Source organism: Leiobunum rupestre, chromosome 9, assembly GCF_980474605.1.
Source record: "Leiobunum rupestre chromosome 9, qqLeiRupe1.1.hap1, whole genome shotgun sequence".
NCBI classification, from domain to species: domain Eukaryota; kingdom Metazoa; phylum Arthropoda; class Arachnida; order Opiliones; family Sclerosomatidae; genus Leiobunum; species Leiobunum rupestre.
This window is the reverse complement of record NC_143392.1, coordinates 35,170,575-35,194,308: the sequence shown is the minus strand read 5'-3', so window position 1 is coordinate 35,194,308 and position 23,734 is coordinate 35,170,575. Positions and strand designations below refer to the sequence as shown.

The 23,734-nt window shown below is 37.3% G+C and overlaps 1 protein-coding gene across 2 annotated transcripts in view; it reads right to left on the bottom strand.

Moving 5' to 3' along the window:
- The window catches only part of LOC149927275 (thyrotropin-releasing hormone receptor-like), a 153,265-nt gene extending 137,369 nt beyond the window's left edge, over positions 1-15,896 (bottom strand). Inside the window, exons 1-2 of one of the 2 annotated variants that reach the window (XM_090158211.1) lie at positions 15,848-15,896; positions 5,849-6,274 (exon numbers count right to left, since the gene is read on the bottom strand). In XM_090158211.1, coding sequence (XP_090014337.1) covers positions 5,849-6,238 — 390 coding nt within the window. In that variant the 5' untranslated portion in view covers positions 6,239-6,274; positions 15,848-15,896. Of the gene's footprint in view, positions 1-5,848; positions 6,275-12,439; positions 12,902-15,847 lie in introns of those variants that run through there. The other variant, XM_090158210.1, reaches the window with a different exon arrangement.
- Between the last annotated feature and the right edge of the window lie 7,838 nt (positions 15,897-23,734).

The following is a 23,734-nucleotide window of genomic DNA, read 5'->3' as shown; positions in this document are numbered from 1 at the left end:
GTGACACGTCGGCTAATGTGGGCTTTTGGCAGTTTCGCTACGATCGACAGGACTGCGCTTTGATTGAAAAGGCCGAAACTTTCAAGGTAAGTGCTGGAAGCGGTAATTCACGTCGAGGCTTTGATTAAAATCAGCGTCTACAAAGTTAAGAGAGAGTCCGAAATTAAAAAGAATGTAACGTCTCTCAGAATTTATGGAAAATAATTTCGTCCTTCCAACACGAGATCGTAATTATAGTAGAACTACAGTAGCTGCTATGGTTGATTTTAGTAGAAATCTACCGTAGAATAAGACTATCCTACAAAAATCACAACTTTTTGGGTTTTGTCAACGAAAAATATTTAATTTTGATTTGTTTTAGGAAATCAAATAAAGCTTCGGATAATATAAATGTCAGAATTATAGTAGCACCATAGTAGCACTGATGGAGGATTTTACCCGAAATCTAGCGTATAGTAGGAGTTTTTTTACAAGAATGACTAAATATGATTTTAACATTAGCGTACCAACGAAAACCTTTCTTTCACTGTGTTTAAAGAAATCAAATCTAGAGTGTATCGCGCAATTTAAAGGTCAGTATAAATCTACCGTAGAATAGGATTTTCTAATAAAAATTACTAAATATGGGATTTGTCAATGAAAATTTTTCACGTGATATGTTTAAAGAAATCAAATAATGCTTCGTATAATTTAGAGGTCAGTATTATAGTAGCAATATAGTAGCAGCTAGCTATGGCTGATTATTTAGTAGCAATCTATCGTAGCAATAAAATAATGCTTCGTATAATTATTGCATAAAATCTTGTGGGGGCGGTTGGCTTGCAGGGCTTGCCACCACCGTCCTACCGGCCACCTGAATTTAAGGCAATAAAAGTCGCTAGATGACTTAGGCCTAGGGTGGTGGATTGGACGCCTAGCTGAATATAATTATTATTATTATTAATTAAAATATGAATATTGCGGGAAAATAAATTAATGAATCACCCCGTTGACGATGTGTAAAAATTTTCACCCTATAAATTTCATTTATACAATATTTAAACCTTTTTTTTAAAGAGAAAAAATGTTTAGATTCTAAACAATTTGTTTTTAAAATATTTTTTGATTGTTCATGACAAAAAACTTATAACCTGTAACATTATAAAAAGTGCTTTTAGGCATGTTATGTCATAGGAAATAAACATTTCTTGAATTGAATTGAATTATTATTGGCGGTTATTTAATTACATTCGACATTTACCTTTCAAGTTCGGAAAAGTGTTAGTTAAAATATAACAACTTTAAATTAAATATCAAATTAAAAGTGGTCAAGTCTAAAGCTAGTTTTGTCTCGTCAGATATCCTACATTACACCAAAATTTCACTTTTCCGAAATTTTATAGTCAGAAAGAGGAGTTGAACAATTTTCCAGAGTCAATCCAGACAATCCTCTTCTAAAATGTATGCCACGAGGAACAGAAAAATGAAATGTTAATGTTCCACGTCAGAATACCTGGGGCTAGAGCTCAGGGGATTAATCTTAACCGCGAATAAACAGGCTAGGCCTACGTAGTGAAAGGTTTTGGATGTCTAGTTCAAGATAAATAATTTGAAGAAGGCAAATGGTGGTAAGGTCAGTATAATTTTATCAATAGGATAGAATACTCTCGGTATTTTGTGCAACTCGTTCGTCAATTTCAGGCTGAAAAACTCTTACTGCGCTATTTTGCGACCTCTATATTGCGAAACCCAAACCATTTATGGTACCATAAGCCTATCATGAGGTCCCGTTAAAGGGGAACGGTCAAGCTTTAACCAGTTAGATAGCCCTGTAGCCCATTAAAAACTAAAATTTATGGCGAAAACCGCATAAAAAATTATTGAGTGGTTAATTTTTAATAAAATAAAGAAATTTCGGGAAATCGAAAAGCGCGCGTCCGCCGCGACACCTGGTGAGAAGTCGGTGAGACAGAAAAACAACGTAAAAGCGCGCGCTGCTGAAGACGCGAAAAATATGTTTTGCACGCGCGGCCTGTTCCAGTTATAAGAGACCTAAGCCTAAATTGCGCGATTTTAAAAGTTAGAATAGTTCGTAAATCGCTCATACGGGGTTAGGGGCGCTGGCGGCAGCCCCTAAGATGGCGTCGAAAATTCAAACCCAAACACCTGGCGTTATTTTTCGTTTCAACTTTTTGGGCCATAAGCTATTTTTTCAAGACAAAAAAAAGGTACGTGTTAGTATATTGAACGTCTTGTTAATCTTTTGATACGGAAATAAGGCCATATTTGGAAAAGCTTGGCCGTTCCCCTTTAAGCAAAGGTCTACCATGTTAACGGCGTTGTCCTGGAGATAAGAAAATTAACGTACGACGATAGGGCAGTAGCGCCATCTTTGTTTTCAAAATTTCTACATCTAAAATATTCTCTTACTTGGTAGAGTAGCCACGATCGCGTTGATAAATGCCACACAAAACGTGTCTAAATCTCAAATTTGAAAAATAAATACCTTCAGAAACACAACTCGTATTTCTCATAGCCAGTTTTAGGTTCTGATGAATCATTTTGCAGCATTAAGTGTTAATTTTAAGTTTGAAAGTGATAAAATTGCGAATAAGCCTTGGCTACGGTGCTAAGGGCTAGCTTGGATATTATTAATCCCAGGGGCTAGCGCCGGAGGTTTAAAGATTTATCCAGCATGGTTCAGAGTTTAAAAACGTTCGCCTTCTAACGCGCGAAATTCATTTGGGGAAATGCCTAGTTGATAACATAACCACTAGAGGGGGGAAATTGGGTTTACCTACCTCTTAATAACGGGTATGTGATCGTCAAAAATTTGGCCCAGACCATTGCTTATGGGGACCTTATGATAGGCTTATGATGGTACCAATTTTATTAATAAATTTTAATTATATCCTAACATTAAAACATAAATTATATAATATATTAATATATGTATTAATAGATGGCGTACTGTAGTGTAAGTCTTTATTAAGTCAACCATAATTTACGCGCAACAATTGACTATTAGTTCCAATAAGAGTCATTAAATGGCGTGACAAGTCAGTGATATTTTCCCTTATATGTACTCAATTTCCACCAGCCTGGAGCTGATGACAGAGACAGACCGGTGTCTGTCTGAACAAACAAACTACTAGACCACAATCTAGATTGCGCGCGGGTTCATTTAGTAGATCGGGCGACCGATAATTTGAAAGATTTACATTCAAATTTTAAACACGTGCACAAAATGAGCCTAATATCTTTAGCTCGATATCTAACGTAGTTAGTAGTGGTGTGTAGTGATGTTAGTCGGGTAAATACCCAGTGGGTAGGGTATTTGTAAATAGGTATTTACCTGGGTATTTACCCCATGCCTTGGTAAATACCCAAAACTAGGGTTTTTATGATTTTTTTTTATTATTACGGCATTTTTGTGTATTTTACCAAACTTTCCTTTACATGTAATATCGGAATAAGTGGCATAATATCCCTAACTTCCCTAAGTGTGCCAATAAGAGCCTTTCCCATAGAAAATATTCAATGATAGCTTGTTCTACACAGACCAAAAAAAACGTAGGATTTGCGAATTCCGTTTTAGTACCATATATCGTTTTTGTAGTGTTCTCACCGCAGATGCCGCTTCACGAACTCAGACATAAATTAAATTTCATCACTAAAAAAGTTACGTCATTTACGTCATTTCCGTTAAAAAAGGTAAAGTTTATCTTATTGACACACTTAGGATAATTATGCCAATTATGGTATCGGTCGAGTGGAGCCATATCTGTTACCTTCCTTGTCTACGTTATTGTTACTTTGTAAAATTTAATGAGCATAATTTGACGTGTTTGCGGGTTGTTTTTATTACCGTACTCTTAATTGAACAAATTAAAAACAAATCAAATAAATTAATGGTGTTTATAAATACCTGGGTATTTATGTATTTTGGGTATTTACCCGGGTAAATACCCTGCGTTATAAATACCCGGGTATTTTACATCACTAGTGGTGTGCGAGTACTATGGAACGCCGTTTATGTCACAATCGACACCTTTTTGTCTAGTGAAATTTATGTCTAGTAAAAACTTCCTACCAATCGAAATTCAAAGAAATTTAAATTCACCAATCAGAAGGTCGGAAAACAGGGTTGGCAAAAAACCGGATTTTTTTAAAATTGAAAAATCCAGTATGGTTAAATCCGGCTGTAACCGGTGGTTTAAACCGGTTAAAACAATTAATAAAAAATGATCAAATTGCTTATATCAAGCCCTCATTGCTCAAATTTCCCGATTTAAAAATTACGTTTTTGCGCGTGACAGTACCTTTACATTGTGAGGTATAGCAGACTTATTTACCCGCTTTTATACCCTAACATGGCAGCGTATTTTCACGCGCAAAATTAATTTTAAGATACCCTAATTGCTTATATGTTAGCTCTCATTACTCGCGACAAAAAGTGAAGGTTAAGTTTTGTCAATGTTTCTAATTAATTTCTCAATATTTTTTTAATAAAAAAAGTGGTTTTAACCATGGATTTTATTTGGTGGTTAAATCCGGCTTAAACTAGGGTAGTTTAATCCAGTCTGGCTGGCTCTTGCCAAACCTTTTGGAAAAAAGTACAAGACTTTTTGAGGCACATTGTAAAATGTCTAGTCGAAATTTGTGTGTAGTTATTTCTAAATTTGTCTAGTAAAGTTTTCCACCAATCATCATCGTGAAGAAAAAAGAAATCACCAATAAGGTGATGCGGTTTTGGGCTCATTATTTATGCACAATTGAGAACCAATAATCGCCCGATTATCGAAAGGGAGGACCGGAGGCGTAACTATCAAACGTCGTTACACGATAAAAATTAACACTCACTTTCTACTAGACAAAATGAAAATTACAAGACACAACACATTTGTCTGGACATTTTTCCATACTGTGTCTAGTAATTTTTAGGAGAGCTGTCATTGGCCGCCCAATTGTTTTTTTTTCTTTCAAAAACATTTTTGAATTTTTTTTCCAAATTTTTAAAAGGCGGAGAATCTTTGGCCGTCGCCGAAAAATGGAACGCCGCCGAGGATTTTTGGAAATCGGTACGCCGCGCCGCCGTCGGGTGATTTTCGCGAAACGCCGGCTCCAACCCAAATCAAATCGGTGCCAAGCTCCACGCACACGCTTCATATTTGGGTGGAAAAGTTTCGCGGTCGGAAATGCAATTTAACGAATGATAATTTTCCATATGATTCCGGTCCATAAGGTTATTAGTCCACGGTAAAGCCACGAAGGAAAGACAGAGTAAAAACCATTTTATTTTTTAATTTAAAAATCCAGTATTTTTAATCCGGATGTAACCGGTGGTTTAAACCGGTCAAACATAATAATAAAAAATGTTCAAATTGCTTATAACTAGCCCTCATTACTTCGAAAATGCTCAAAAATTTACCGATTTCAAAATTACGTTTTTGCGCGTGACAGTACCTTTACATTGTGAGGTATAGCAACTTTTTAGCAAGCTTATTCACTTGCTTTTATACCCTAACACGGCGGCGTATTTTCACGTGCAAAATGAATTTTAAGATCCCCAATTGCTTATATCTAGCCCTCATTACTTCGTGAGACGACGTAGCAGACGACAAAAAATTAAGGTTAAGTTTTAGTAGTTTCGTTTTGGAATAAAAAATGCAGAATATTACATTCTGTATTTTTTAAATAAATAGTATTTAAATTTTCAATATTTCTAATTCATTTCTCAATAATTGTTTTAATAAAAAAAAGTTGTTTTAACCATGGATTTTATTCGGTGGTTAAAACCAAATTAAACCCGGATGGTTTAAACCAGTCTGGCTGGTTCTTGTCAACCCTGAGTAAAGGTGTATTTTACCTTGTAGTGTAACGTTTTGGTTTTGGTAAGAAAGAGCCACGGCGAGCAGTAGACGATGGCAAAGATCCAGACGCTGATGATGATTTTCTTGGCGCGGTTGACTGTGCAGATGGTCTGGGCTTTCATGGGCTGGCAGATGGCGATGTAGCGCTCCACGGTGAAGGCCGTGATGGACAGCGCCGAGGCGTTGATGCCCATGTACTGGAAATAGATGAAGAACACGCAGCCCAGCCAGCCCCAGATCCACTCGTCGCCCAGCAAGTAGTAGGCGAAGATTTCGTTGGGGACGGAGAAGAGCAGCACCACCAGGTCGGCGCACGACAGGCTCACCAGGTAACAGTTGGTCGGCGTGTGCATGCCTCGCGTCTGCATCACCACAATCACCACCATCACGTTTCCCAGGACGCCCACCACCAGCACGATACCCTGAAGACGAAAACGGAACAAATTAGAAAACATACGAAAAGTGTATTCGTTACAGCTAAGAGCAACAAACACGAGGAGAACGCAGCGAGCCTTTAAACACGCTAACGCAGTGTTGCGTACAAATTTCATTGGGCGAGCCGTTACGCTGAACGTTTCACAATTTCCGAAATTTCCCCTTCCGATTGAGAAATTTAGAAATTTCGTATTTCTTTAAAGAAAAAACTTGGTCAATTTGTGACCTACTAACCCCTGTAGAGCTATTCAAGTAGCAAAACGTCCTTGTTCAAAGAGAAGTTCATTTAGGGGGTATAACTTTAATAAGAGTCTTTAGGTATGTTTCATAAGCGTGTCAGCTAGGAGCAACAAACACAAGGAGAACTCAGCTAGCCTTTTAACACGCTAACGCAGTGTTGTGTACAAATTTCATTGGACGAACCTTTACGCCGAACGTTTTACGGAAAGGGGGGAGAAAATTTCAGAATTTTCCCCTTCCGACGGCAACAGGTGCTAAAGCGTCTAGCCAATGAAAAATGTACGCAAGAAAACACACGACTTTTGACGGGTTGCGTTCAACTTGTGTGGGCAGTACTGTGTTTGTTGCTCCTAGGTTACAGAAACTAAATTTTATCATTATTAAAAAGCGTTCAACCGGAAGTATATAACAACCGTGTAGAGATAATTATTAAATCTCACTATACTGCTAATGTTATTCGTTTATAACGTAGACCTTCGCAGGCTCCTACTATTACTTTAAAATAGTTTTTGGAATAAAAAATAGTGTGGAGCTAAATACATTTTACATTGACTTTCTAAGCCTATTCCGTTGAAAAAATATAGTTTATAATAGGTGGTTTCTTTTCCCCTGTTCTTGGACTAAAAGTGTACTCTTTTTAACCTAAAACGTTTTATTCGCCTGTTCCGGGGATGAGAATTACTCCGGCCCATAAACTATTCGCTTGTTCCGGAGTATTAGGGCTACTCTTTTAACTTCTTCTGAAAAGGAGGTGTAAAGGAGTAAATCGGATTTTGTCGTCCGCTGGCCATAATTTATCTGCTAAAAAGACTACAGGCAGCCATTTTGTAAAAACGTTTTTACTCCAACTCAAACTATTCGCCACCCCAGAATCGGAGTAAAATGACGTCATATTCTTACTCTTCTTACCCTACTCCGAAATCCCGGAACAAGCGAAAAGAAACCAACATATAGTAAATAATATCCCTAGATAGAAATTTGTACATTAAAATCGATAAAAATGCGGTAAATTCTAGGACGTTAATCATGTATACAACAGTAGCGGCGCCAGCAACAGGCCGGGGTAGGCCTGGGCCTACTGGAAATTTTGGTAAGGGCCTCCAAAAGTCGTAGGGTCTCCAAAATTTAATATATGGGCCTCCAAATTATTCAATATCAGAAAATTCTGTAATTTGCTTGCGAAATAATTTATTTATTAATTTTTCAATATTCAATGCGAGTGATTCGCTTAACGACACTTCTGTTTTTATTCCTTTCAAAGGCACGAGTCGCTTTTCTTTGACAGTAGTTTATTTTTTAGTTTTAATTTTTCGCGAGCGCTACTATATCCAAACTGTATCTTTCATTTAATCTTTACAAATAAATGGTTCTTAAACTTACTTTACTTACAAGGAGACTACCCGAGGTGTTACACACCGATTTTGTTCAAACTCGGGGGATTGGTAGACCTTCATGTAACTTGAAAATCCTAAAGGGATTTTATTCAATGGGCAACGGTTTTGCCATGGCAACGAAAAATGTTTTTGACAACATACAATGGAAATTTTCCCATTGGAAATAAAATGGGATTTTGACCGATTCCAAGGATCCCTGTGAAACATTTTACAAAATAGAAAAAAAATTAAAATACCAAAATTATAAAAAAAAATTGATAACAACTGACGAAAAAAATCAAAATTGATCAATTTTTTTAAATTTTTCTCACAGGGAAATTGGTCAAAATCCCATGTTATTTTCAATGGGAAAATTTCCATTTTATGTTGTCAAAACATTTTTCGTTGCCATGGCAAACCCGTTGCCCATTGAATAAAATCCCTTTAGGATTTTTCAATTTACATGAAGGTCTACCAAACCCCCGAGTTTGAACAAAATCGGTGCGTTACACCTCGGGTAGTCTCCTTGTTAGTGAACCTACGTACATTCCTTTTCGTAAAGCTGTAAGTTCTGATGTAAGGGATGTACATGTGAAGTACCGAAGGAATGAATGTAAATTGATAGACTTGAATTCAGTCGTAGAAAAAAGTAAATAACCACTCATTTGTTAAGTGTTATTAGTTCTAATTTTTTCGTCGCGTACCCATTTTACCCAAAAATTGCCCCACTTGCTTAAAAAAAATAATCCACGAGGAAGGATGTGAAAAAATGTGGTGGGGGGGGCCTCCATAATTTTGGGGGTACCTCCAAATGGTTGGCCTACCTCCCCAAAAATCCTGGCGCCGCTACTGGTATAAAACCGCGATTTAGTTGGAAATTCTTTCCTATTGATAATGCTTCGAGCCTAGGACGGTTCGGTTCATGTTAATTCTCTAGTAAGAGCTTCTGCTAACCTCATTTTACCGAATGGATCGAATGTTTTGAATCTCGGGCAAATTTTCTTTAAAAATCTAAAACTACACACTTTTAATACTCATTTTTCACGCGGTATTTTAAGAGGATTTGTTCCTCGTGGATTTTCAAGCCAATTTCTAAATTTTGCAAAACACGCGCGTTACATTCTGAAAACAATGTTGATGAACTTAAAAAAAATTAAATTAAACCTTGAGACCGAATGGACACGTGACTAAACACAGGTAGAATAAAACGGGAATAATACTATGAATTTGTAAATTGATTTGGGTACATTGTTCGAATTTCATTCGTCCGAACGGTGGTACAAATGTCCGAATGATCATTTGTCCGAATGCCGGAAAACAGGATCGTATGTCCGAAAACGTATTTCATTTGCCCGAAAACTTTATCACAACTTTTGTTGGTGATTTAGTCGTTCAATGTATGTTAACTTTACTGGCGAATTTCATTTGTTCGAATAATCGTTTGTCCGTTTTTTCGAACATTAGGAATTGGTTGCTTTTTTTAAATATTGTTAATATAAGAAAATAGTAACATTAACGTGAACCTAACCTAACCTAACCTAAAATATCCACAACTTTGTCGTAGGTACGTTTAACGGACCCTCTCGGATTGGAAAAGACACGAGACTTCAGTTCCACAGAAACAGAATTCTTGCACTAAAAAATCCGGACCAAAAAAAAACAGCAATAAGAAATACTAATTTAGCGACAGAATTCGGACAAGTGATGCTACCAATTCGGACGAATGAAATTCGAACATTTGTTCCACCGTTCGGACGATTGAAATTCGAACCAATGTACCTACCCCTGTAAATTGTACGTCCTTATTAATAATTTAAACTAGCTATCTCCAGCAATGAGAGCTCTCTTTGGCGACCCGCAATTCCAGGGAACTGGGCCCGCTATTGGCGCTATTGGCCACACCGGCGTTTGTATACGGAAGGGAGGAGCTGCAAGATTTTTACCCAGATCTATCAGAAGTTAAGATACCCTTTAAGCCAAATTTGTAATTTAAATTAATAAATTATTAGGATTTTAATTGGTATAAACGACGCCAATTTGACATTCGAACCGGGGGAAAAACTAAGAAGCTTTCACACGTATCATCATCAACAAAGTATTTTTTTAAAAACCCGGAACTCTTGGTGAAAGTTTAAAACGTTGCGGAGAAGAGAGGCGAAAGGGGACAAGCTGTCATTATCATTACAGAGCTGCGGGGCGGGGGCGGCGATCCATCTTTCCAGGAGGAAATGCGTCTCGCCCCAGCCAAAGAGAGAAGAGCCATTTTAGCCCAAATTTCGCGTGTCCCGTCTCACGGAGGATCGAAAGAGGGTATGGGCCAGCCGTAGAGATGCCGCTGGAGGGTTTCAAAAGCGGGAGAGCCCCCCTAAAAAGCAGAGTGTTCAATTTCGGCGAGATCTATACGGAGTGAAAGGCTACTTTATCCGATGGATTGAGAGCAGTCTTCTCCGTCGAAGTAGAAGCGTCAATTTTTTTCGGGATATTTTTGTGTTGACGCTATATTTCGCCTCGGTTCAATACTACAACTGGATATAAAAATTGCATTTCTTGCAAAGGCTAGGGAAAGGTACATTCAATGTCACGCGGGAATTTGCATGAGCTTTAGAGTAAATCCGACTGCTTTGGATTTCGCGATATAATTTCATGTACTCTACCAACAACAACAAACCAGCGAATGACTGGAAAATCTGGGTATCTCTTCATCTATTTTGTTTTTTCTTCCAAAAAATTCCAAATTTCATAAGTTTATTACATATATTTTATTGGAGAAGTCTCCGCTTAATCCATTAAAATGACACAGTCTTCACGGCTCAAAATGTACCACCTGTATTACCCGCTTAAGCATCTTAACTGTAATAATTAAACTCATTTGTAGGGTTTCATAACACCATGATTTTCTCAACTGTATCTAAATTCGATTAAAGGGAATATAACCTCAGGTTTTAGGTGTGGAACACCAAACTTCGACCATTTCCCGCTCCCTCCTATGACTTTAGATATTTTTGGCGCTGTTTAGTGACTTCCCGCCAAAATTGCTTACATAAAAAAGCATAAAAAAACATAAAAAACGACTTGAGGTTATATTCCCTTTAACGTATTTTTAAACCATCTGCGGATAACAGTTAGCTGGTTTAAAATAATCTTAATAAACAGATAAAATAAAAAATCCGAGATAACAGATCAGAAAGTAAACGTTTTAAAAATGCTTTTTGAAAAAGTAGGTTTAAAATTTAAAAAAAAATGTTTTTATTATTCACTAATATAAAAGGAAAATTAATATTGTTCAAAACTCTGTAGCGTTTAGCCTTTTGATTATCTATTTTTTAATTTTGAGATCAGTTAAGAAATTTAGATTTAATTAGATCATAATATATAAAGGAAGGTGAACTTGTTATCTTTATAAAATGAGAGTAATGAGAATGAAATAACGATATTTATTAACAGATAGAAATGAGAAGCGCTACTCTTTAAGGAATATTCACTTATATTTAAATCATCTTACCTCCGATTTAATAGTTTTTTAAATTATTTTTACTTCAATTTTTCAGAAGGTATTTATTTGGAGCAAATAACAAACAACAGTATATATCAAGATAAATATTGACATCTCTTGAAAAAAAATCATCTTAGAAATATTTAAAGGGAATATAACCTCAAGTCGTTTTTTATGTTTTTTATGCTTTTTTATGTAAGCAATTTTGCCGGGAAGTCACTAAACAGCGCCAAAAATATCTAAAGTCATAGGAGGGAGCGGGAAATGGTCGAAGTTTGGTGTTCCACACCTAAAACCTGAGGTTATATTCCCTTTAGTAGTTTAATTCAGGCTGCGTTCAACAACCTTCTGATTCATACCCTATTTTTCATCAGAAAAACCGAAACAGTTATTGAACCAAATTAACCCGTTCTACGATCAGTCTGTTCTGATATGTATCATAAAGGTCACGCGCACGTAGAAGATTTCTGCTGGCCGCCATTTTGATTAATTCTTTTTAAACGAGTTTTGAGCGTTTTGGCGTTCAACAACCCTTTAAGCAATCGGACCGCACGGTAACGCAATCAGAAGTATCGAGTTATTTGACGATTTTAGTTGTTGAACGCAGCCTCGGTGTTCCAGTTCCATTAATTTAATGAAATGTTCAAAGCAGCCTATCTGCCTATATGATTCACAGGCGTAGAGTGCCATCTAGATTCTAGAACTTATAAAATTCCATCGAGACAAGAATTTAATTAGAAATGTTCCCGTCATTTCGACCTTTTTGGGAGCGGAGGCTGATATGCCTTTTAAAATTATTATCCAAATTAATTCACTTTAAATAGGTTTTGGAGAATTTAGATCGTCCAAATGTCATACAATATTTAACATAATTACAAGGGCGCACTACAGAACGTTTTAGAGATATTATCTACTTCTGATAATATTTAAAATAATTCTAATATTTTAATAGACTGCATCTAGAATTTATTAACAACGAAAAATGAAAACACGAAAACAATGAAGTTACGATCCTATTTCAAACCACACGGTTAAAGTGTTATTACCTGAAAAATCGTTCCAATAATTTTGTAACTCAAAGAGTAAAATATGGGATCAATGTAAATGGGTCCGACACGACCGGGGTCGATCTCGAAATAGCTGTCGTTCGCCGAACTATTGGTGAAATTTTCGGCGAAAATGTCACCCTCGAACCACGACATGTCCGAAGAGTTGGTTCCGTTCGGACCCGACGCTAAATCCAAACCACCAGCGAACGGTACCATCGCGGTAGCTGCGACACCAAACACCGCGCGAAAGAAAGTTACGGGTACAACTACCTTTGGAACGTAATCAACGCGAGATTAATCCAATACAAATCCATTCTGAACACTCGAAAATACGCGATTCCAGTAATTTTAATTGAAAATGTTGAAAAGATTCGATCGGTTTTCCTTCAAAGCGAAAGGTGAAAAGGGACTTTTTGGCGAAACTTTTCCAAGTTGAAGATAAGAGTTGAAAGTTTCGTATAACGGGTGGGGTGCTTCGAGCTAGAACCTATTTACACGAAACGGAGGAGACGAATGCACGCTATCCTCCGGGCACACGAGCGGGGGGAGAGCGCACGCGACCTACAGCGACCCGAGCGGGAAACCGGGGAACTGAAATCGCCTATTGGGAGATTTTTGCGAGAGACGGCGAAAAACGTCGTTGAGTTTGACTTTCTCAGTAAATCTATTTTTTTTAACAAATAGAAACCATGCCAATTTAGAGAAAACTACATTACAGTAAGTAATTTAATTTAATTAAGATTATGATTAAAATTATCGCTATGCATGGTTGTCGGATTTAAATCAAGAGGATATATCAGTTATTTAAACCGCGAATTATAAAAGTATTTTTAAAAATGTACAATATAGTGTCAAAAGTACTGAAGATCAATTTAAACTCAAGTTTACATTACTTCAGCCCATCAGTTTTAAAAGAATTGTCGAGAAAAAGAGTTAAGCATATAAAATGTTTAAAATTCCATAAAATGGAAAATAATTTAAAAAAATAAATATATTTTTCGGTTTAAAACAAAATCAATAGCCCTGCTCTCATAGCGTCTCTAGAGCCCTCTCAGAACTAAAAAGGTCCTCTGAGAGTACCCCTAGAACGTGTTAGAACGAAACTCGTCCGCTGTGTCGCTATGTCCCCCAGGCTTGGTACCTAATAACGTCTGCTTCTACAGCACCTCTCAATATTTTCGATGGCTACCGAAAGAGGGCGTAGTGATAGATTTCGGTCACGAACAATCTGTTTCAATAATAAATCGTAACACCTAGGAGCAACAAACACAACACCCCACACAAGGAGAACGCAACCCGTCAAAAGTCGTGGATTTTCTTGCGTACGTTTTTCATTGGCTATACGCTTTAGCGCCTGCTGCCGTCGGAAGGGGAAAATTAGGTGATTGTCTTCCGCCCCCCCCCCCCCGCCCGTAAAACGTTCAGCGTAAAGGCTCGTGACGCTCGTCCAATGAAATTCGTACACAACCCTTCGTTAGCGTGTTTAAAGGCTAGCTGCGTTCTCCTTGTGTTTGTTGCTCCTAGGTAACACGCTTAAAGAGAAATATGAACTACATTTTTATATTGTCCGCTAACACTAGCGCCAATCACATCTAGCTTCTGTTAAACCTGCTGCCTGAAATGGTAAATTCGTGGATCCATCGTAAATATGGAAGTTCATACTTCCTTTAAGATTAGCAATTTGGCACGAGTTGTTTCTAGGATTTGGAACTAACGCGTTCAATTACCTGTTCCGAACATTTTGGTAAAACTAAATAACTTCTAAATGGACTTCAGAACCAAGACGTTTTTAAAATGGTGCAACGTAATAGCATAAGTTCACAATATCATAAGTGTTACACTTCCCGTACTTTATTGAGAGCTATTTACAACACCGACTCTACCGCGGGCTTCGTCACCTTAATGCGTTCACTCGTTCTCGTGTATCAGCTAGTTTTCTTCTTGTGAATAGCTTTCCCTAAAATATTTCCCAAAGAGACATATTTACGGAATAACATTATACAGGGTGTCCACTAAAAAACGATCCAGAGCGAATATCTAGGAATTTAAATTTTTTATGTTACGTAGCTCGTGCAGAGGGCCAAAGAAGAATGATAACCTCGATGACCTTGAAGCATGTCTTCAAGGTCATCCAAAAACTATCTCGAGAACCGTAAGTGTTAGAAAGTTGGTTCCAATTAGAAAAGTGTTCCCCGTCACGTTTTATGCCTACATAGCGTGAACATGATCGGATTCGACCAATAATAAGTCGAGAAAAATTTTAGCAAAATCACAAAGGTCGTAAAAGGGAAAATTGTAAAAGGGGAAATTGCAAGACAGCGCTAATAACTCCAAAACAAGTCGTGCTACATTATCGAAATTTATCTCGAGAACCATAAGGTTTAGAGCAAACATTCCAATTAGAAAGATGTTCTTCATCACATTTTATGTATTAATAATTTGAAAAAAGTTTTGAAATCATCAGGCGGTGTAAAACCGGTGGTAAATTTTCATCGCTATTCGTACATCCGAGTATAATTCACCTAGGACCAAGAAAGAATCTAAGGGGACTCACTCATTCCCTTATTTCGACACGGTAGCTTTCTGGACTGATGCTGTACCTGCTTTCTGACCTAAATCCACTAATTTATTTGATCCATTTCAATGTACAAACTACCCTTTAGCAAATATTTCCATCTTTAAACGACCGCGTCGCGCCGCCTAGCGGCATCAAAGTGAGTTAAGAACGGTGCAATGTGATCGGGTTTTCAAATCCTGTGAGAGCCTGAAAAACTAGAAATACAACAACATTTGCCATTCCGATTTTCAATTCCTCAAGTGGCACCAGATGGCGACGGTAAATATTAGACATCACCTATGCAGATGAAAATCCGGCAGTCTATGAGCATCTAGCGTTGGAAACTACGGGACTCTATTTAATCTGAAAAAGCTTATCACAATAATGTTCACCATATTTTTATACTGGAAATACAAAATATGCTATTTCACTTTAGATTTTCTCAATTTTAGTACGCCTTGCCACCAATATATGGCAGACGTTGACTAGACTAGTCGCTTTTCGTTTAGACTTGCTGGAAGCACTTTCGAGAAACGTTTTGTCTGTTGTTATTTACGTTTTGGATATAGTCTAAAATTGCTTTTTTTTTGTACAAAACTAGTCAAGTAAATAAAAACTATAGTTGTAGTAAAATCTATACTTTAAAAATCGAATAAAATCTAGATAAATTTTACATTTTTAATTTCACGCGAAAAAGGTTAATCATATTCAGGGCCGCCAAGAGCGGGCCCGGGACACGGGAAAAATATTAATTTCAGGCCCCAATACAATCAGTCGTAACTATTGAAGATAGTTATCCATTTGAGGAGATAAGTATACCAAGTTTGTTTCAAATCGGGTAAACGTACTTAGATATTGGTCCACACTTTGCTTATGATTGGATGCGGTTGCCACTTGCCATCTATCAAACAAAATTGGAACTTTCTGGATTTTATCGACGTATTTCTTTATTCCAAAACACTAGCACCATCTATTGTAATATTTTAAAACTAAAAATATGAATTATACAGGATAATGTGCAAAAAAAGATCAAGACTTAATGAGAAAGTCTTGAAGTATTGAAAATGTAATAACTAATATAAAATAGAATCTATAAGGCGCTATACAAATGGAGAAAGATGGCTAAAGTGTGACTTAAAGGGAATATAACCTCAGATATTTGGTGTGGAACACCAACGCTTGCAGCTCTGGCCACTCTTGCCTTTCGCTTTAAAAATGTTTGGCGCCACTGTACAGGGAAATTTTAAAAATTGAAGGGTTCTTCCATAAAGATTGCTTTGCAGGTTATATTCCCTTTAAAACATCTATTTTCAATAATCTATAACTATAAGTCTTAAAGTTTGTCCTTTTATTTATTTATTTATTTGTATGTCATGTTCCTAAAAACTCGAGAACGGTCAGCTCTAGAGCTTTGAAATTTTAACTCAATGTTCAGGGCCTGATTTCCAACTAAACGCACATAATTCCAAATACCTGACATGGTTATTTGTATATCATGTTCCTAAAAACTCGAGAACGGTCAGCTCTAGAGCTTTGAAATTTTAACTCAATGTTCAGGGCCTGATTTCCAACTAAACGCACATAATTCCAAATACCTGACATGGTTATTAATATAATTCAATTTTCAGTTTTATTTTACTCGACTTTGGACTTTCACCTCTCAGCTGGAGGTTTTGACGGGAAGGGCTTCTCTTAGTCGCCCATAGGGGAGCGTCCATAAATTACGTGAGGCGTTTAGGGTAGGGAGAGGGTCGAGCTGAATCTCACCCAATCTCACGTGGAGGAGAGGGGGGTTTCGGCAAATATCACGTATTTTTTCCCCCGCAAACGTATTTACACTAAACATACGAATTTTGAATAATCTCACGTGATATTAGGGGGATGTTGAAAAATGTCGCGCATTTAGTGAAAATTTTCCTACTTTGTTGTTTAGTCTTTATTTAGTACCATTGATTCGGAAATATAACGCTGTCAAAATTATATTGTTAAAAAGGAAAAGATTTGTAAAAATATGTATAATTTAAAATTAGTAAAAGGAATTCAAATGAATTCAGTCGGTCATTTGAATTTAAAGTCGGAATAGCTCTCCCAATAGGTCTTTCTATAAAATGTTCAACGGCCGGTCTCCTGTTTTTTCAACGTCACGCAACGCCAACTTCACTAATAAAAGTTGGCAGTACTATTTTATTTCCTCTTGGCAGCCACATCCAGTGAAGAGCAAACTTTACGAGTTATTGTTAGGCCTAACAAGTGCAGACGGTGGATTAAGGTTTAATTTCTCTTTTTAAAATTTAATAAGAAGGTCGTATTTTAAAGCTTTTCATGAAAACTTATAGGTAAATATATTTATTTTGTTGGTTTCAATGCCTATTCTAAATATAGGCTTATATGATACGTTTCTGTTATGTAACATTGATTCCTAGCATATACTTGTCAGGGCTTACTTTATGTGTCAAATTTAAATGAATGTAAAGCTAAGTATGACTGAAAAATATATTGGTTTTAGAAATTCATAACGGAACGAAAAATAAGCTGTTTTGGTAATGTAAAGATAACTGGTTCGACTCTGTCAAAATAAAATTTATAATAAATCATGAATTTGCTATTTTCATAGTATAAACATGAAATATATACCTGTTTGAGGAATTAGTTGCCATTGTTGCCACCACCCTCCTACGCATTGTAACCCGGCCACCTGAATTAAGGGCTTCAAAAGTCGCATGATGACTTAGGCCTAAGGTGGTGCCTTGGGTATTACCCTAGCTGATTATTATTATTTATTATTAAGAAAAATGCAGCCTTGGCGAAAGGTTTATGGAGAAATTTGTAGTATATGGCCTCGACTCCTGCCTTCTACAACGAAATGTGTTCCGGATCGCCTGGCTTTGGTCTATGCTGAAACCGTAAACCCGAAATTTCGACTCAAATCCTTTTCTAACATGCATTGCTTGTTATTTTTATATGTCTAAAACTATTTGTCCAGGGCGAAATCTAAAACCACCACTGGATTCCTGACGTCGGAAACCTGTGCCTTATATATGTTTCGATTTAATTCGGTTTTTATTAAGTGCTTAATCATTAGTTTAAAGAAATTCAATTTTTTTGGCGACGCTCTTAGCAAATTCCCGTTTCGCGGTACCGGTTACTTGGGGAGCGGCAACGGGGTAAATGGGGGAAACGGAGACGGTCCATTCGTAGAGAAGGGAGAGAGGGAATACGAGACGGGAAAGGCGCCGGGGCACAGCGGAGAGAACAAATACAGCAATTACAAAATTCTTAGTAATTTTTTTTTGTAACGAGATGGCGTTGGGAGCCCAATAAATAAAAATGACAAGATAATGAATTCGGCAAATTTAAGTAATATAAATTATTTGATATAAAAAGCAGATAAAATGTTCGAACTGAAGGTAAAATTAAAATGAAAATGTTTTATAAAAATCATTTGCGGAACGAGATTCGAACACACGCCCGTCAGATTCATGTGCGCGTCCTTAACCAACACTCGTCAATAATTAAAAAGTAGAGAAAAGCATCTAAGTCTTAACGATTAATTGAGAACGAAATAGCAAGAAATAACAAAATTACAATTACATACGGGTCAAATCGCTAATTATTTTATTTCACAAACTCAATTTGCAACTAGATTTTGTATCATTTATGAATTATCTTTAAATTTGACTAGAAATTAAATACTTCGTTAAGTCTTCGCTGTTCTAAATGTATGTTTTCATATGAAACCAATTATTTCGTTCCATTTAATCTTTTTTCTCCTTCTGAAAAGGGGACATACATTATACAAAAACCAGTTCTACGAACTGAAAAAACAGTGTTTATTCTTGTAAGTGTTACGGCTAAGAAGGGACAGACATTAAAATAAATTTAGAATTCATGTTTTTACGTAGACAAGAGCGATTTTCGAATCGCACATCACAATTATTTTTCCACTCTTTAATTTTGTATATAATCTCTTAACGTTTATAAAGTTATTTTAATGTCAGTCCCTTCTTAGCCGTAACACTTACAAGAATAAACACTGTTTTTTCAGTTCGTAGAACTGGTTTTTGTATCATCATGTTTTTATCTTAAATGGGAGTTTCCCTGGGGCATTCAAAAATATCTCTAGAACCATTAGACTTACAAACTGGAGTCAAATTAACTTCAAATAGTTTCGACCCGATAAAAAGAGGAAACTGCGCTTATAGAGATACGAATCTCCGCCGAAAACGCAAGAAGAAAAATTCAGCCATCAGCGACGCCTTGCGGCCGGGAGGAAGAGGAACTGCGAATTTTGGACTCAAAAATTTAATTAATAAATGTCTCATTCTTAAAATATTTTAAAATGTCTGGAACTTTTTGTTCAGCACTTTATTGTAACACTTTCAAAGAAAAATCACGTATTTATTTAAGATTCCAAAAGTGAAAGATAGGTGGGATATTAAAATGAATAATTTTTACTAGGCCTATATTTTCAAAATACAGTTCAGAGAGATAAAAGTTGCTACAGACGTAGAGAAATGGCTAGAAAATGTAGGGAGACTCGATCTTTTTGAGAAGGATAGAGATTATAATCATGAAAAATGCGCTCTGTGTCATGAGATAAAGATAATATAGATTTCGTACCCTAGATTGCAATTTAGCAAGCTTTCCAATCGAGGGTTTTGTAACGAAGCAATTACCCACTTCCGGTAGGTAACCTCCAAAAAATTGGCCTCCGTCGCTGTTCGGTTTCTGTAATGAGCTATCCATAGTTGGTTACGGTGGTAATTTTTCGGAGTTTCGGTAGGAAGTGGGTAAACGCTACTCGCGATTGAAAAATACGCCCCCTTTGGTTCGCTATTAGTTTTTCCTCATCGTTATTAGTAAATTTGACTTTATAAATAATGATACTTGCATTTTAATATAATTTTTGCATCGTTTGCTTATATTTTGATAGTTTATTTAAGAAAAAATGTTCTTATGACTTTTTAATTTGACTGTAAAAGACGCTAGATTATAGCGTAAGCCTATCATAAGGTCCCCATAAGCAAAGGTCTACCATAGGGGCCCATGTTAACGGCTTTGTCCTGGAGAGAACAGTAGCGACATCTTCTTTTTCAAAATTTCTACATCTAAAATATTATCTTACTTGGTAGAGCAGCCACGCTCGGGTTGATAAATGCCACACAAAACGCGTCTAAATCTCAAATTTGAAAAATAAATACCTTCAGAAACAAGTTATGTTATTTCTAAAAGCCAGTTTTAGGTTCTGATGAATCATTTAAGCTTGAAACTTATTAAATTGTGATTAAGCCTTGGATACGGTACTAAGGGCTCGCGGTGGAGATTTCTCCCGCGTTGTTCTAAGTCTAAAAACGTTCGCGCACGCCTTCTGCGCATTCATCATGCAACGCGCGAAATTCATTTGGGGAAATGCCTAGTTGAGGATGTGGCCACTAGGAGGTGCAGATTTTGAATACCCACCTCTTAATAACGGGTATGTGATCGTCAAAAATTCGGCCTAGACCTTTGCTTATGGGGACCTTATGATAGGCTTATGATTATAGGCGTAACCTCGGAAAAAGCTGGAGCCGTTACGCCACCTAGACTTGTTTCGGTCGTTAATAATTCACCGGTTTCAAAATTACGTTTTTGCGCGTGACAGTACCTTTACATTGTGAGGTATAACAGGCTTATTTACCTCCTTTTATACCCTAACCTGGCAGGATATTTTCAGGCGCAAAATGAATTTTACCATCCACCTTAGGCTGACATTGGTTAGTCTGGTATCTTGGTATGTCATCGTTGAACGTAAACCCAGAATAAATTTTTGACGCTGTTAGGTAACACGACAACCATTTTCACATTTGATATACCGGGTATAAATAAAAGTAGATCCTGTGATAATAAATCAAAATTTATTTTTTCTACGTATTTGAAATTTTCAGGTCATGTAGCTCGTGTAGGCGGATATTTGAAACGGAAAAGTTTATGACCTTGAACATGTCTTCAAGATCCTTCAAACATTATCTCAAATTGTTGAGTTTAAAAACTTGGATTCAGTTAAAAAAAAAAGTGGGCGCCAAGTGGGTGGCAGAGTGGTCAGCATTTTCGCCTCGCAGCAAGAGGAGCCGGGTTCGATCCCAGCTTGTGGCACTGGGTGAAAACTCGAAACAACTCCTTCTGCGTTGAGTTTGCAAGTTCTCTCCCCACTGGTGTAAGGGGTTTTCCCCGAGCTCTTCGGTTTCCCCTTCCATAAAAACTTGTCGAGGTTAACGGTAATAGTTAGTGTAGGGAGCTGTTGGCTAACGTGGCATGAAGGGCTTGCCACCACCCTCCTACGCATTGTAACCCGGCCACCTGAATTTAAGGCTTTAAAAGTCGGTCGATGACTTAGGCCTAAAGTGGTGTCTTGGGTATTAGCCTAGCTGATTATTATTTATTTATTTTTTACATTTTAAGGTCAAATGGGTTTGACCTCATGCCCCTTGTTCCAATCAGAAGCCGATAAATTAAAGTCAAAAACCAGAAAGTAATGGTGACAATAATTCCCAAATAAAGGGTTTTTAAGTAAGAAATTACTCGCGTTTTGTAAACGAAATCTTCTTGATAAAATTATCATGATAGGGGACTTTTTACAATGGAATGTCGAATGACCTTGAATCATGTCTTGAAGGTCATTTAAAAATTATCTCGAAAAACATGGAGTTTAGAAGCTTTGTTCCAATTAGAAAAGTGTGCGCCATGACATTTTAAGGTCAAATGGCTTTGATCTCATGCATAGTGGCCAATCAGAAGTTGATAAATTAAAGGTAAAAACCAGAAAATAATGGTGAAAATAATTCCCAAAAGACCAAAATGAAGTGTTAATAAGTAAGAATCCACTTGCGTTTTGTAAACGAAATTTTCGTGATAAAATTATCATGATAGAGGACATTTAACAATGGAATGTCGAATGACCTTGAATCACGTCTTGAAATTCATTTAAAAATTATTTCGAGAAACTTTTGAGTTTAGAAACTGTTTTCCAATTAGAAAAGTGTGCGCCATGACATTATAGCTCAACAAAAAGCTGAAATGGTGTGACTTGTTTTCGGCGAAATCATCCGTAATTCCCAACAACGATTGCAACTATTTTATAAGCTACTAGGCGATTCCAATTAACAGTAAATATTACTGGAAACATTGAGACACAGCCTAGACATCGGTATGTTAGCCATTTTTTAACGCCAACCCTCGCATTAGTACCAGAGCAGCTCATGTCCACGAAACCAATGTTCCTACCATTAAGGATTAAAGGCGGATTTCATACTTATTCACACACTTCAGTTTGGTCTTTTGGAGCATTATTTTCACCATGTTCTTCTGGTTTATGCCTTAAATTTATCGGCTTCTGATTGGCCAATGTGCGTAAGGTCATAGCCATTAGACCTTAAAATGTCATGGCGCACACTTCTCTAATTGGAACCAAGTTTCTAAACTCAACGGTTCTCCAGATATTTTTTGAATGACCTTGAAGAATTGGATTTCACGTTATTCCAGTTTCTTAACTATTCACGTTATTCCGGTTCCACGTTATTAACGTTCCACCTTATTCAGTTTGCACATTATACACGTTCCACGTTATTCAGTTTGCACCATGGAAATTATCGCATGGGAAAAAGGGGGAGGGGGGCCTTTACTGGGGTTATTCGACTATGGGGAAAAGGGTACCATGGAAATTATCGCATGGGGAAAAGGGGGGCGGAGGGGGGCCTATAGGTTCGACTATAGGTCTTTGGGACGAGAGAGAAAGAGACGAGTTTTTGACTGCTCCGAGATCGCCCAAAACCCATCTGCCGATTTCGACAGATCAACGGATCGAGATCGGAGCAAATTTTTGCGTGTTCCTTTTAGATTTTTTGGTAAAATGTCAAACCAAGACGCGAAAATTCAAATTACTAGCAGACGAAAAACAACAAAGCGCGGAGCCGGGAGTATGCCAATGGAATGTTCCCTTTGCGGTTTTACTCAAGTCGATTGGGGCGAGATCAAAGACGTCAGAGACAGATTCGTAGCGAATCTCGAGCAATCAAATGGAAAACGCTATTATACTCCGCCTGAAAAAATCCTGGCAGATTGAAGCATAGGTCTAAATAATTTAGCCGCCAAAAAAATTTAACATTCAAATAATCCCCATCTTGCCCTCTATCTAAAAAAAATTATATAAAAAAAATCGGGTGGGGGAAGCTATACTGAAATTTAAGTATTTAAATTCCGACAAAAGGCGATGCCCATCACGTCAGAGTAAAAGAGAAGGTCAGCTTAGAGCTGGCCTAGATATTTCTGAAGTTCACGTGTGAAGTTTACGCGGTTTGGCAGCGACTTCAGGTGGTCCGGGAGAGCAGCACCGGCCCCCGTCATAGGTGGGGATCCGGACGACGGGACCAATAAAACTTAAACTTGGCTTCCAGCCTAACTGTCTCGACGATCCCAGGTTCAAGCTGTTCCTTGATTATTAAGTTGTATTCTTGGAGTAGAGCGGGGTTCTTTCTAAGCCGCTGGATGAGGTTCTGCGTGCGAATATAGGCGACCCTATAGTTGTCGCCAAGTTCTGAGACGGTAGACTTCCAGGGTAGCGCAACGGTAAATCGCCCATCATTGTAATGCTTGTTTTCCACTGACGCGCGCAACGACGCGTTTCTCAGCTTTGAAACGTTCAAAGGTTTCTACGCGCGTAAAGAAAATAACATTATGACGCGCGAGAGTGGAAAACAAGC